The sequence below is a fragment of the Coenobita brevimanus genome, chromosome 62 (genome assembly GCF_032717465.1).
Source record: "Coenobita brevimanus isolate Jiangsu-jjx chromosome 62, ASM3271746v2, whole genome shotgun sequence".
In the NCBI taxonomy this organism is placed as follows: Eukaryota; Metazoa; Arthropoda; class Malacostraca; order Decapoda; family Coenobitidae; genus Coenobita; species Coenobita brevimanus.
In genome coordinates, this window is record NC_137015.1 from 28,910,079 (window position 1) to 28,926,116 (window position 16,038).

Here is a 16,038-nt window from a genome sequence, read left to right on the forward strand (position 1 = left end):
TTTTCACCAGTCGCTCCTTGAGCACCATGTCACATATCAATAACTTGTGTTGCTGCACACACTTCTCACTCCCCATAACTAAAATCCCTCACCCACCTCCTATGAGTCCTCCTGACCAGGAAATAGTCTGTGTGGCTATTGTTTCCCCCAGACTCATATATAATCAACCTACTCTCTCTTTTCCTAAAATGTGTGTTGTACACAATCATGTTCAATGCCTCCCCAACCTCAAGTATCTTTTCCCTTCCCTCATTTTTTGCACCTTATGTGCATCCCCCATGTACCCCTTCATATCCTTAAGCTGCTTCACCTACATGACCATTTAAGCCCCCTCCCAAAACTACTTTACAATCTCATCATTCCCTGTAACACATACCACATGTATTAGGTCATCTCAGAATCTATCTTTTTCTATATCATTCAAGCCAGCTTGTGGAGCATATGCAGATATTAATGAAAATGTGACCCCACCAAACAAAATTTTCACTACTTGTGTACTATCCTTTCACTCACTCTCAATACATTCATTACATATTCCACTCACTGCTCCTTAATGAACACACCCACACCACCATATCCATCTGCCCTACCCTGTCAAAATATCCTGTATCGACAGTCCCACTTGGCAATCATTCTGGCTGATCCTCCCCTATGTGTGACTTCTTGAACACATCCAACATCCACTCACCTCGTAATCATTGTCTCAACCACTTCCCCCGCTCTACACCTCAAACTACCCACATTCCATGATGCCACTCTGATCCCCTTGGGTGATTTAGAGTCCTCATGCTTTCTCTGATTTTTCTTCTCTTTTGTCATAATCAGTAATAAAAATAATGGAGATATAAATATATACATATATTTGTGTGTGTATAAATATCTATCTATCTCATCTCATCAGCCGTTTGAGTGTCCACTGCAGGACCGGCCTATCACGACCACAGTGGGGACGATACAGCCAATGTATCTCTAACAAGTGGCTTAGGCTGTCTAGTAGATATATATATATATATATATATATATACCTGTATATATAGATAGATTGATATAGATATACAGTACATCCCCTTAGTATGCACCTATATGGGTGGCAGAGAACGTCACGTACTAGGAATTCGCATACTGTGAATACATAAACTTATGGGAAAAATTACAAATGGGAGGCACCCCCTTCCATGGGCAACCCTTGAGATGCCAGTCAGACCTAAGTATTGTACTATACAGGGAAACTATCTAAGACATATTACCTAAGATAAAGTAAACCTACAAGATCATGGCTTTACTAGGTAAATGATTGGTGGTAGGTGGTGGCAACCATCATCCACTCACTTGATATAGTGATATAGTGCTGCCTACTTCTTCCTTAGCCTTTATCATTCTTTTTCTGTGCCTGTCCTCCTCTCTTCCTACCCATCTTTCCTGTCACTTCTTATTGCTCTTCTTTCCTTTACAGGTGGCTTTACATTGAGTGACAAGCCAAATGGTTTCCTGTAAGCCAAGAAACCATTTACAAAGCTGGGTGGTGACCATATAACCAACCCATACGTGCTTCCTATGTGTCAACAAGTGGGTTGGTGGAGGGTTAGTCCCCCTCCCTGTAAAACAAATAACTCAAAGTTAAATGGCCACCCCTTATGGGAATATGGGATCTGGCAATAGATAGATAGACCTTTACCTGTTATCGCTTCTTGGGGGGCAATGTCGTGTACTCTGGGTAACCCCGAATTTGGGCCACTCTTCGCTGCCTGTCTCGCTTACAAGGAGTTCAATTCGCGTATTAATAAAAAATACACACACACATACCAAAAAAAAAAAAGTCCTCGCGTACAAGGGGGATCGCGTACTCGGAACTTGCATACTGTGGGGATGTAATGTATGTATGTATATCTATATCTATCTATCATTATATATATATATATATATATATATATATATATATATATATACTGTATATGGTATACACAGAAAATCATCAGCCTGAAAAGTCCACTGCAGGACACAGGCCCCTCCCAGACATGGTTTTGTTTGGAGGGAAACAGTCACTATCACTCTCCTGGCTGGCTTATGACACAGGTGGAGGGGGGGGGGTATACTAAACAGCCATGGGCATATTGCTCCAACATTAAAATTTAACCAGTCACTTAGACCTCTATCTACTCTTACATAGGCTTGACTATCATCATTAAAACTCTGAACAACATTCAGTTGCTTCTCATCCACATGCAACACCCTCCCCAGTCCCTCTCTATATAGTTATTGTACTTTTTCCCAGATCCATTAAAAAAAAAAAAAAATCAGTAGGAGTTAGCTCTGTGCTTAGGCAGGAACTTGAAATCAGGTGGTGTTGGTCCCAGCAGCATTTCACTGTAAAGAAATTGAACAGCACTTCAGAGTACAGTACATACTTGTGCCAAATCTTCAACATGCTACCAATATAATTTTGATAAGTGAGATACAGTAAAACTCTCGAAATCTAAATGTCTGTTCCATCATCATCATCCAAACCTCTTTTCCCAAACTATGGATGGGATGAAGCAGGGTCCAAAGAACAAGAAAGAACCTGATAGAGGGAAAACTAAAGAAAGTCTGTCCAATGAACTTGGGCACACTCATTCACTCACCATTCAAGCTCCTAGAATTCTGACTCTACCTCACAGGCATAAAGAACTACACTCATACATTTCACAATTATTAAAAATAATAATAATAATACTTTTCCTAAGTCTAGATTACTGTTTATCCATATTTTGAAGGAGACATAAGCCCCATCCACTGAAGTATCATCCCCATCCACTGAAATATCATCCCCATCCACTGAAGTATCATCCAGTCACAGGCTATGCACACTTGAACAGTAAAGTTCTTAAGTCTATTTTACACAGTTCTGGTTGTAAGTGCTGATAAAACTTACCTCTTTGCCCAGAGTACCAGAATCATTCTTCTTCCTTTTTTGTGCAAAGATGAAAGACCCAAAGGCTAGAAGCCCGCAAAGTTTTTCGTTAAAAAATCTAAACGAAAGAGAGCTATAATTCAAAACTCAGTCATCTCAAGATTTATACACACACTGCATTATAAGGCTTGGAGTTTTAGACAGAGAGAAATGAATACTGAGGAAAACTGATCCAGAGTTGACTTTTTGCATATGTGATGGACTAAGATTATCGGTTAACTTTCACATTAGAGAGGTGGACAGAATGGGGGCAAAAATGCAGTGTTAGACAGGTACTGCAAGCTCGCCATAATGGAGAAGGGATGTAAGCAGAAAAGTCAGAAAAGCAGTGACCATTGAAATAGTGATAGTAAAGAGATAAAGATGCACCAGTGTGGTGAAGAATGAAAAGCTAAAGGGAGTCAGCTGATGAGACAAAAAGTCTTTGACTCCACCCTGTTTAAAAGAGCAGTATCCAGGGAACCCCCTCAAACATGAGAGCTGTATTCCACACACGAGAAAATAAAAGCCCTGTACAACATTAACAGCTGTGCAGGGGTAAATAAGTCCATGTCATAGTACATAATAATACATAAGCCAAAAAAGAATCAAATAAGCTTTCTTTACAGCTGGAGTTAAAAATACTGTTGCTAGGTAGCTGGCAGGTGACACAATGTAAACAATAATAATAATATACTGTATATTTTTTTCATACTCTGACAATAAACAAGCATTTCTGATGCTTTTTCAGCTTCTGTACTACTACAGATATACTGTACAGTATCTGATGAAAGTAATCAGTGAAAGCATTGGATAAGAGGGAGGTTTAGCACTACTTGCAACCAGAACTGTAAAATAACCCAACGAACTTCCTGCTGAAGTAGGCACAACTCGTGACTGGATAATTAAACATCAGCTGGTGGGCCTTATCTTGCCTCTGAAAAGTGAATAAACAGTAGTGATACAATAGTTCCACTACTTGGAATAAGAGAAGGACATTTATTTAAAAACATCAAATGTATAATACTTCTTGAGTGTTGGTTCCTTGCTCTGTATTTCATATTTACCTGTAAAACTGTAAGGTTCATACATACAAAATAAAAACAGCACAGTAGAACCTCGAAAGAACAATACAGTGTAACCTTGAATACTTGAGCATCTAAAGTTCAGAAGCATCTAAAATTCTATCTATCTATCTATTACCAGATGCCTTAATCCCATAAGGGATGGCCACAAACATATTGCCTCCATGTCACCTGGTTCCCGCCATTTCACTGCCCTGCTCCCAGCTCACACCCCCCTCTCTCATATAGCTCTCCACTCCATCCCTCCATCCCATCCTTGGCCTTCCCCTCCCTCTCCCCCCCTCCACCTCACTCATACACTTTCCTCCTTAATATTTTGCTCTCCACCCTTTCCACATGGCCAAACCACCTCAATGTATTTCTAACTCTATCACATCCACATCACAACACTCCTTCACTTCCTCATTTGTCAGTCTCTCTCTCCATGTAACTCCACAAGCTCCTCTTAAGTAACTCATTTCCACAGCTCTCACTCTTGACTTGTGTCCTTCCAACATGGTCCAAGCTTCACTTCCATACATTAGAGTTGGAATCACAATACTGTCATAGCGACTTTTTCACTTCCCTGTTTCTTATCACTGCTTTCAACGAACCAGCAACCTTTCTTCCTTGTCGTACTCTTTCATGCACTTCACCCTCTGAACTTCCATCTGTACTCATCACACTACACAAACATATAAATGCACTCACAGTTTCCATTTCCTCATCATCCAATCTCACTGTACAACCAGTGACTTCATTTCTCTCAAAGATCATAACTTTACTCTTCCCTACATACACCTTTAGATTCTGTTTTTTACACACACTTCCAAACTCATTCAGCAAGCCTTGCAGTTCCCCTTCATCTTCAGTTAACAATACAGTACCATCTGCAAACAACAGTACAAGAATTTTCCAAATGCTACCCTCACTCATTAGGGATGTTCCAACATCCACTGCCCTACCTTGTATCTCTCTTATAATTCCATCCATGTACAGACTGAACAACCATGGAAACATGACACATCCCTGTTTCAATCCAACATGCAGATAGAAAAATTCACTCAATTCACCATCCACATGCACTGCAGCCTTAGCCCCCTCATACATACTCTTCATGGCATTCAACAACTTCCCATCTACTCCATATATTCTTAATATTTTCCACATTCCTTGTATATCCACCCTGTCATATGCTTTCTCCAGATTCATGATGACTGCATACAAATTCTTTCCCTTCTCTAGAAACTTTTCCACTAAAGACTTAAGAATGAATATCTGATCTACGCAACCTCTTCCCTTCCTAAAACCTCCCTGTTCTTCTCCAACTAATTTCTCTGTTATTTCCCTAACTCTGTCAATAAGTATCCTACCATACACTTTTCCTATTACACTAAGAAGACAAATGCCCCTATGATTACCACACACTTCTTTTTCCCCTTTTCCTTTGTACAGGGGAATAATTATACATGACTTCCAATTCTCCGTGACTACCTTCCTCCCAGGCCAATCTGCACATCTTCCATATTCCACTACTATGTCTCCTCAATGCTTCAGCATTTCACCACACACTCCATATGTTTCCGGGACTTTCCCCATCTTGACTTTTTTCATTGTTTCCACTACTTCCATTCTACTGATTTCTTCCTCTTTTCTCACCTCCCTCATTCTCCTAGCGATTCCCCAGCCACTCATTCTCACATCACTTTCATTCTCTATGTTTAACAGTTCTTGAAGGTGTTCTCTCCATTTGCTCACTTTTCCTCCCTTCACTAGAAATCTACCATTTTCATCTTTCACTCCCCAACTAACTTCTTTACTACCCTGTCTTCATCCAGAATTCAAATACCACAAATTATGAAATCAGCCTTTCCATTTCCCAAAATTAACTCTAAATCATCACAGAAACTAGCATCTAAAACTGACCACTACACTTACCTACTATCCATTTCAGAGGCGGAGTTGCGCTGTTTTTCGCAAATATCTCCTAAGCGAATCGTTGGATCAGTATGATATTTCAACACAGTACTTTTGACATCCGGGCCTAATTTATGACCCTTAAACCATACTGCTACATATGTTACATTAGGAGTTTACTGAAGGATATTAAGCCTAATCCAGTCATCAAATCTAAGGTGTTATACAAAATCGGACGAGTGCGACTGTGTGGGGTAGCTCCTCCACTAACACCCTGAACAACCCTCTGACCATTCCTTCCCCCCAACTACATAACATTCTTACATTATAATACAGTGCTGGGATAATGAGGGAGGGACACAAGAGTGATGAAGGAGGCGAGGAGCTCGGGGAGAATAGGAGGGATAACGAGGACGAGAAGGGGGAGAAGTAGGGGTAGTTAAGGAATAGTTTGGGAGGGTGTTGGGGGGGCAACACTTTCCTTCGAATGCGTCAACATGACTTGTCGACTTTCTGTTATTTTTCACAAGTAAACTCCTCACATAACATAAATAGCAATATGGTTTAAGGGTCATAAATTAGGCCCGGATGTCAAAAGTAGTGTGTTGAAATACCATACTGATCCAACGATTCGTTTAGGAGATATTTGCGATAAACAGCGCAACTCCGCCTCTGAAATGGATAGTAGTACAGTATTAACTGACCTTCGTAGCTAACATCTTGTCACCCATAATAAAATCTTCCTCTCCTTGTTGTGGCCAAGAGCCTCATTATTCCTAGATTCAGTTTAACCATTATTCAGATTTTGCTGTAATTATAGGACTTTTAAAAAGTTTTACTGATTAGTGTTGTGTTGCCAAAAAGTATTCAACATAATAATCCATCTACAAATACACCGTGTGTGCATGTGTCATGAGATAATTGTGGTGACGGAAATGACCATCTACAACATGAAAACATGATAATAATCAGACGTTTTATACAAACTAAAACTAGTGTAAGTAACTACCTTTGTACATACTTTCAAAGATACTGATGGTGTTAGAAACAATTGTATGGTATATGACATTACAATGAAATGTGATCAGACCTTGAATTTTTTAGCTGTGTGAAGCTACAGTATATGTCCCTTAACTATACAACACAAGGTACACTACTTGTCAGATGTCATTAGCTAACCAATTCACATGTTGAAAAAGCTTGATTGCTGAACTATATAACACAAGGTACACCACTTGTCAGATGTCATTTGCTAACAAATTCATATGTTGAAAAAGCTTGATTGCTGACATGCAGCAATCTCCTAAAATCTTTCTTTTACATGATTTGTGTCACTGTTAAAGCTCTATGAAATCAATATTTGAGTAAATTACCATGCAACTCCACAGTAAATATAAACCTCAAACATCTTTTACCAGTTGTTTCACACACACATGCATGAACACATGTTGCATCACTATTCAAAATATCAATATTTTTAAACTATGACAATAATGCAGAATTGTAAAAGTGTGCATTATAATAAGATACACTATAAAAAGGGGTAAACTATGTATTCAGTAGGTCAGTAATGCACAAACATGTGAAGAAGATGTGTGGCATCACAACAAATGCATTAGTTGGCAGGTTGTGAACAAACATTAGCTGATCGGCTGCTGCACAATAGTAGATGGTGGTGAATGATGTGTATCTAATATACTATAGCACTAGCCATGTGTGTGTGTGTGTGTGTACTGTATTTTGGGCAGCCGAAACTACACATTCAAATCGCACCAAAATTGGCACAAAAATTGCAAAAAATTTGTTGATGTGAAAAAACTCGGTCCCATCACGATTGAAAAACTTTTACTATATTTAAAAAGCAATCACATTTTGACCAAAAAACGCCGCTAAAGGCGCCCGGCATAGGATCTCCGTAGAATTTTTTGCCCATAGGTACAACTAAAATAAACTATAGCAGCGCGAGAGCCCTCCGCAGGAGCAAGTGCAAGGGGCCCGAAGGGCCCACAAGCACTTGTATTCTTGTATTTCTGTTCTAAATAAATAACAACGCAAAATTATTTTCCCTTACAACTTACTGATGAGCACTAAATACAAATACGGTAGGCTTGCACAGCGCACGAGAGATTGGGCAGTCTGGTCCTCGCACACTGTGAATTCGCGCACTGTGAATGCATAATCATATGGGAAAAATTCCATATGGGTGGTACCCCCTCATACCTGGACATTTTTTGTAGAGACATACTAAAGGTCAAATTTTACAGACACTGTACTACAGATATAGCTACAATAATAAAAATATGGGTGGTCACCTTAACAACAGTAGACAACTGGGCTGATGGACTTTAATAACAGGGGTTCCGAGGCGCAGCAACACTTACAACGCTGCACCCGCCGCTGCACCTCCCGTCTCACAAACACTTCCCTCTACAGACTCCTCTTAAGCACCTTCCCCAGGAGCCTCAAAGTCACTCACTTCGGCCATAAACCCCTCAAAGTCCAATGCTGACACTTCTGACATTGCATCCTCTTCATCGTCAACAGGAACAGGAGCAGACAATGTAGCTGGTTCCTCAATTTCACTAACTTAAGCCCGCTGTGTGTAACTTGTTATGAGCATCTGTCTTCTCCTGTTTATTTCTTGCATGTGCTTGTCTGTGTAGAAACGGAGGAGTTTGTCAATACCAACCAGTACTTCCTCCGTTCTTATGCTGCTCACTTCCTGTTCCTTCACCTCTTCCTTAACCCCTTAAACACGGATCGTCGTGTTTGCGACGCTCGGCGAAAAAGACATAACGGCAGATCGTCGCGTTTGCGATTCTAGTAAATTTTGAATAACCGCGGGCAAGCAGGCTCCAGCTGGTATTGTCTATCAGTACCGCCACCCTTTAGCTACTTTTAGCACACTTTACCTTTGTACCACGGACCTCGGTTGTTGCCAAGTATCATTTTTTTTACCCACCCACGCACCGCTGCCCGGCCCTCCCTCGTCGTGCGATATGGCAGCGCGCGGACAGCTCAGACATGTCAATCTGCGCCTTCCTCTCGCAAGCACTTTATGCTAATTGGAAACGCTTGTTTCCCCAGTTGTCACACTAGCATTTTTTCCCGCGGTTTGCCCCTGTTTAGCGTCGGTTTACTGCAATCTTTGAAGGTGACACCATGTCTCACTCAAGCTCTTCCGAGTCTGTGCCTTCCAGCCCTCCGAAAAAGGGCTTTGTGACCTCCACCCCGTCCAAACCCTTACTAGGAACTGCTAAGGGCCTTAGTGACTCGGCTATAGGCATTGAATTGTTGAAAGCGTCAATGGATTATGGTAGTGACGTCGGAGTGTTATCGAGCCTTGCCGAGTCAGACACTCTATCGAGTGGTGAGTCTGAGGTGCCTGAAGTGACAATTCCTGTGCCCAGCACCTCAACAGGCAAGGCTCCAGTGAAAAGGGGACTAGTGTATGGAAAGGGGGCCAAGAGGAGACGAAGTGGTGACCCCGCTTCCCAGCCATTGTCTTCCTCAGACCGGCCATTGTCCCCTACACCAGGTCATGCCGCCGCCATACCGCCACGCACTCCCAGCCCCATTCTCTCGTCGTCTTCTTCAGCTGTGCTTTCTCCAGAGTCTTCTGAGTCTCCTTCACCACCTCGGAAGGGAAGTAAGCAGTCTGGTTTACGTAGAGGTTTCCGTAGGCCCCGTGTCCATGCTGGTAGGAGTAGGAACGTGTCGCCTAGTGTTAGAGTTAGTGGTAAGGTTACTCGCACTAGGCAACTCACCACTCAGGCCACTGCGAGTGACCTTGAACCTTCTCCTTATCTCCCCACCACCACCACCACCACCCCGACACGACCTAGGACAGCCTCTGCCACACGGCCTGCCTCACCCCCCGCCGCCCCCACCACCTCCCGGCCTAGGCAGGGCACTCTGGATGCCTTCGTGTGGTCTGAGGGCTCAGATTTTGTGCCAGAAGATCTGCCCTTTGATGCCAGTGGGTGTGGGATACAGGCTGACTTCCCTGTCCCAGAGGATGGTGAATGTCTGGACTACCTGTTGGCCTTCCTGGATAACGAAGTCATGGAGCAGATTTGTACCGAGACGAACAGGTACGAAGGGCAATCTGCTGCAGTTCGTGAAGGTGAAGGTGAAGCTGCAACGCCATCCACGTCGCGGATGGCAGCATGGGTTCCTGTTACGATCCGGGAACTATTTGTATTCATCGGCTTGATGCTTCTCATGCCACATAACTGGAAGCACAAGCTCGAGGAGTACTGGAGTGCTGACGATCTTTGCCCCACACCCATCTTCAACAAATACATGAGTCGTGATCGTTTCAGGCAACTCATGACGTACCTTCACTTTGCCAACAACGATGAGCCTTCCCAAACTGACCCACTATGGAAAGTGAGGGGAATCCTGAACCTGATCAAGGACAAGTTTATGACGTTCCTTCGGCCCTTCAAGAAAGTTGTGATTGACGAGTCCTTGGTTTTGTTCAGGGGCCGTCTTCAGTTCGTGCAGTATATTCCTAGCAAACGCCACCGCTTTGGAATAAAGTTTTTCGTGCTGTGCGACTGCAAGACGGGGTTCATCCTAGACTTCGTTATCTACACCGCCAGCAATGTGGACTTGGACAAGACTGACCCCCTTGGATTCTCTGGTTCTGTGGTGAAAGTGCTTTTGGAAAAGTACTTTTGTGGGAATCATGTCCTGTATACGGACAATTATTATACAGCTCCCAAACTCGCCAAGTACCTTTCAGAACACAGCGTCGGATCCTGTGGCACTGTCCGGAGCAATAGGGCACACTACCCTGCCTTCCCCGAGGCTGAAGGATCAAAGCAGGGAGACGTGCACCTGAAAAAATCGGACAAAATGCTGGCGATCAGGTGGCATGATAAGAGAATCGTCAATGTGCTCACCACAGTTCACAAGGGGGAAATGCAAGCCACAGGGACGGTCGACAGAAGGACTGGCGATCCTGTGATGAAGCCTGATGCTGTGATTGACTAAAACGTCAATATGCGGCTGGTGGACAAGTCTGATATGATGATCGGAGAGATAGACTGCCTGAGGAGGAGCCGTCGCTGGTACAGGAAGGTGTTCTTGCACTTGCTTGATATGTGCATGCTGAACGCCTTCATCCTGTATAAGATCAAGAACAGGAAGCCAGCAAACTACTCTCTCCGGCGTTTTTCTAAGACTTGTGTATACCAGCTGCTTCAGCGTTTTGGGCAGGTACTGCCATCAGGTCCCAGGCGCCACTCACACACACCTCCAGACCGCCTACAGTGCCAGGACTACCTTCAGCGACACTGCCTGGAGCCACTGCCTAGCACTGCCAAGAGGGGAAAAGCACTCAGAAGGTGTCATGTGTGCAGCCACACTACCAGGCAAGACAGAACATTTATGCACACCTCCTTGCAGTGCAAAGAGTGCAAAATTCCCTTCTGCGCTTACCCGTGTTTCTTTGACTACCACAGCCTGACTAGATATTGAAAATAAGGGTACGAATCTTGTAAATAATACTGAGAGTGACAGTGATACTAGTGTTTAGTTTTCTTGTACGTACTGACAGTGACAGTCTGATGAGTGTAAATTAGTGTATGTAGTTGTAAAAGCACTGACAGTGACAGTGATTTCAGTGTAAATATTTGTACATAGTAATAATATAAGTATTGAGAGTGAGTCACTCCAGTGTAAGAAGTTGAAAGCATATGTTTCTATTCTATGTTCTGACAGTGACAGTTTGGTGTGTAGAAAATATTATTTTTATAACAAATGACAGTGACACTGATGAATAAGGCACTAAACTGACAGCTAGAGTGAAAGTGAGCGACAGAAATGAAGTGCGAGTGGCCGACAGGAGCAAGAATAAAGTGCCTGTCGTAAGGCAGAATAAAATCGCGCCGCGGTGGTCTTTCTCATTCCCGCTTCACAATACTGGCAGTGACAGTGATTTTTAGGGCCGTAATAATGCCAAGCGAGCCTTTGCAAAGTACTATGAAGGAAAATAATGTAGTATACATGTTTTTAGCTGTGAAAAGGGAAATGTGTGTTCAGTGACAGGAAGATCGCCACCGCGCTGCATGTCGGCCGTACGCTCTGTTCATTGTAGCCTTATTTTCAGTGCTTATTGTACAAATATGGATTCCAAACTACCTGTACATTGTTGTATAAAGTGTACTGTGACAGATTGAGGCTGTGGTGGAGGGGAAACCGGGTTGCTGGAGGTGTGAAAGTGAAGACTTTGTTACCCAACTTTGCAAGTCTCCACAAGTCCTTTGGTAGTCCATGAAGGCTCAACACCTGTCTCAGGAGAAAGCTGAATGTAAGTACTATATGCCATAAAAATTTTAATGTTCTAGGGTTAATCTCTGATTTTTGGCAAATATTTTCCCACAGGTACTCAGACCCCGCTACAACCCCGCCACACGGGGGGGATCGGCTGTACACGGCCGCGTTTAAAGGGTTAAGCTTATCCACGGCAGCAAGGATCTTGCTTATTCTTGACATACACAGCTCTGTATTCCCCTCCATCACACTAGGCTGCTCAACTTGACTCTGCCTGGCGTCAGGCTCTGCATCAGCTTCGTCTATCCGTTGCAACACTTCCTCAGGAGACTGTTCCTCATTAGCAGCATGCACTTCCTGTATGTCCATCAATGTAACGTCTTCGAAACCTGGTACAGCATGTGCTGCTGTCAGTGTTGCTGCCTCAGCCTCAGCCAGTGGTTGAATGGCAGTCTCCTGGGTCATGCATAAGTGAGGCACGAGCATTCGCCACGCATGGTTCACTGTTGGAGGTGTAATCTGGTGCCATGCTTGTAGGAGAAAGTCAACTGCATCCTTCATTGTAACAGGACGTCAAAATGCCTCAACAGTCAGGTCACCTGTTGTCACCTGTAGCAGGTCGGGATACGGCTGCTGGCGGAGATGGTACAGGAGCAGATGCCTCATCAAGGTCTTCGTCAAGATCTTCTTGCAGGGCATGAAGCTCCTCTTGTGTGTCAGTCTTCTTGCGTAGGTAGTCGTACACTTGCTTATGGCAGAAGTGCTTCACGGTGTCGATCAGTTCTTGATCCAGTGGCTGCATTAGTGACATTGTCTGGGGCAGCAAAAACACAACACGACAATCCTTGTGCAGATCTTCTAGGTATGGAGGGTAACATGGTGCACTGTCCACCACAAGGAGCATCTTAAATGGAATGCCAAGTTCTTGACACTTGGCCCTGGCATCGGGGATACAGTGCCTTGTTAACCAGTATGCCATAATGTTCCCGGTCGTCCAACCATTTGCAGACTTGTACCAGTACATGCCACTTGCGTCCATGTTTGTGAGGTTATTGTAGCACCTTGGGTGTGAAGCTGTGTGTACAACAACTGGCCTCAACTTGTGGCTCCCAGACAGGTTTACTGCAAACATTACCTTAACCTTACACTTCTGGAGCTTGCAACCAGGGGCTTGTTTCTGTTTTTTAGCGATGTAAGTTGATTTAGGCATGACCTTGTAGTATAACGACGTTTCGTCGACATTGTAGATCTGGTCTTCTTCAAGAAGCACTCTAAATACCGTAGGATACTCTTTCGTGGCCAGCTCGTCTGCAGAGGCACGTTCACCAGACACTTTGATGTGACGGAGTTCCTTGCGCTTCAGAAAGCGGTCCAGCCATCCAACCGATGCCTTGAAAGGTTTGTCCACATTTAACATGCGAGATGTTGCCTTGGTTTCAAATAAATCTGCCATTCAGTGGAACAACTTCCTTCTCTTTCCTCATTATGAAGGTGGCAAGATACTGTTCCATTAGCATCGTCGGACGATTTCCCATGTGGGAATGGCTGTCTAGGTCAGATGCACCATACGTCTTCACTAGAGCTCTTAAAGCATAGCGGTTCTTCCACACCGTCCTCACTATTGATTCAGCCAGTCCCAGGGCTTTCCCGATGACGGTGTTTCCTTGTCCCTCCTCCTTCATCTTGATAATCTCTAACTTGGTTGCGTGCATCAGAAGGTTTTTAACTCTTTGGGCTGGAGCCATGGTGCGGTGAAGTATGCCACAATGTGGTGAAAAATGCCACATGTTGCACATGACAGGTTGGCTGTTGAGAGCGGATCTGCACTGTGCAGGAGCCGGGACTTTGATGGCGCGCCTGCTGCCTTGTACCCCAAGCTGCGAAGTAGAATGCCCAGGAATTTCTGCGCATCAACATGATGACACGTGACGATGGACGCATTGTGTGTGTGTGGGGGGGGGTCGCGTACTAATGGAAAATGGCATTTTTGAGCCACTCCTTGCCTCTGCTTCAAGTTCTGTGAGGTAAACTCGCGCATTCCAGGTTTTTGGTTATGATTTTTGGTCATTCGCGCACATTGTACGAGCCTACTGTACATCTGAGAAATGTTTTGCAACATAGTGGGCATAAAAGAGGTGAAGAAAGAGATGAGAAAAGTACTTCACGATTAGTAATGAGTATTATACTGATAATTATCATAAGCTTGAGTTAACTGATACAGATCTATCTACTGTACCTACTGCTGGACACCATATATAATCTTGTAAGGGGTGGTCATTTGTCTATGAACTGCTTGTTTTACAGGGAGGGGGCATTAACCCTCCGCCAACCCAGTAGTTGACATGCAGGGTACATGTATAGGTTGGACATATGGTTATCTGGTTTCCTGGGTTACAGGAAACCATCAGGCTTGCCACTCAATGTACAGCCATCTGAAAAGGATGGAAGAGCAACAAAAAGTCACAGCAAAGATGGGAGAAGCAGTAAGAGAGGAAGGCAGACACTGGAAAAGAATTATGCTGCTGTCAGGTGTCTGCCCATTCCTTTCCTCCATCCTTCTTTCCTTCCATCCTCTTCTGTCTTTCTTTCCTTCTTTCTTTCCTCTTCCTTCTGCCTGTGGGTGACTCTACACTGACTACACCGGATTTATTCATATCAAGTCAACAGTTCACTAAAAGATCGAACGCTCCAAAATGGTTTGATAGCAACTGTGCCAGAGCAACAGCCCAAAAGTCATTAGCATATAACTCCTACTTAAAATAAAAAACATCTGAATCACTCTCTCAATTTAAAATTGCTAGAAATCATGCAAAAGCTGTATTAAATCTAGCTAAATCAAACTTTCTTCAAAAGCAAGCATCAAAACTACTTAATAACCCTAATGACAATAGAATATTCTGGTCAACTCTTAATTTTTTCAATAATAACTTTAACAAGTCATCTTCCATTTCCCCACTAAAATCTTCAGATGGCAACATTACAAATGACCCGCGTGAGAAAGCGGATATTTTTGCCAGTACATTTGCCAGAAACTCTACTATAGACGATACCAGCCAGAATGTCCCAGTACTAGAACTTGACTCTCCCGAAATTGTTCCACTTAAAATAGACAAGATATGTAAAATCCATCCTAGACAATTTACCTACCAACAAAGCTCCAGGCCCAGATGGAATTCCGCCAATTGTTTTGAAAACGTGTTCCCTCGAACTTGCCTCTGTCCTAGCTAAATTATTCAGACTATGCATACATACTTCTTTATTCCTAAATTCATGGAGAGAAGCCAATATCCACCCAATTACGAAGAAAGGAAGTTCCTCTGACCCCTTCGATTACAGACCAATAGCTGTCACATCTTCTCTTGGTAAGGTATTTGAAACTTTAATTAATAAGCACATTGTTAAACATCTTGAATCCAACAACTTAATTAGTGATAGACAATATGGTTTCCGCCATGAAAGATCCACCATTGACACACTCAATCTCCTAACGCATACCATCCATCAATCAATTGATCTACATGGAGAAACTCATGCAGTAGCTCTTGATATTTCTAAAGCTTTCAACAGAGTACGGTACCGTTCCCTGCTGGCCAAACTCCCTTGCTATGGACTAACGTCTTTTGTTCCTCTGAAATGAGTTATTTACGAGGAGCCTGTGGTGTCACATGGAGAGACAGGCTGACTAATGAGGATATAAAGAAGCGTTGTGGTGTGGATGTGGATGTGATAGGAAGCGTTATGAGGAACACACTGAGGTGGTTTGGCCGTGTGGAGAGGATGGAGGGTGAAAGACTGACGAAGAGAGTGTATGTGAGTGAGGTGGAGGGGGGAAGAGGGAGGGGGAGG

The 16,038-nt window shown here is 43.4% G+C and overlaps 1 protein-coding gene across 1 annotated transcript in view; it reads right to left on the reverse strand.

The window, feature by feature from the left end:
• Positions 1–2,294: 2,294 nt before the first annotated feature.
• The window catches only part of Dus3 (Dihydrouridine synthase 3), a 329,322-nt gene continuing 315,578 nt past the window's right edge, over positions 2,295–16,038 (reverse strand). Inside the window, exon 12 of the mRNA XM_080275728.1 lies at positions 2,295–2,364. Coding sequence (XP_080131854.1) covers positions 2,295–2,364 — 70 coding nt within the window. The remainder of the gene's footprint in view (positions 2,365–16,038) is intronic.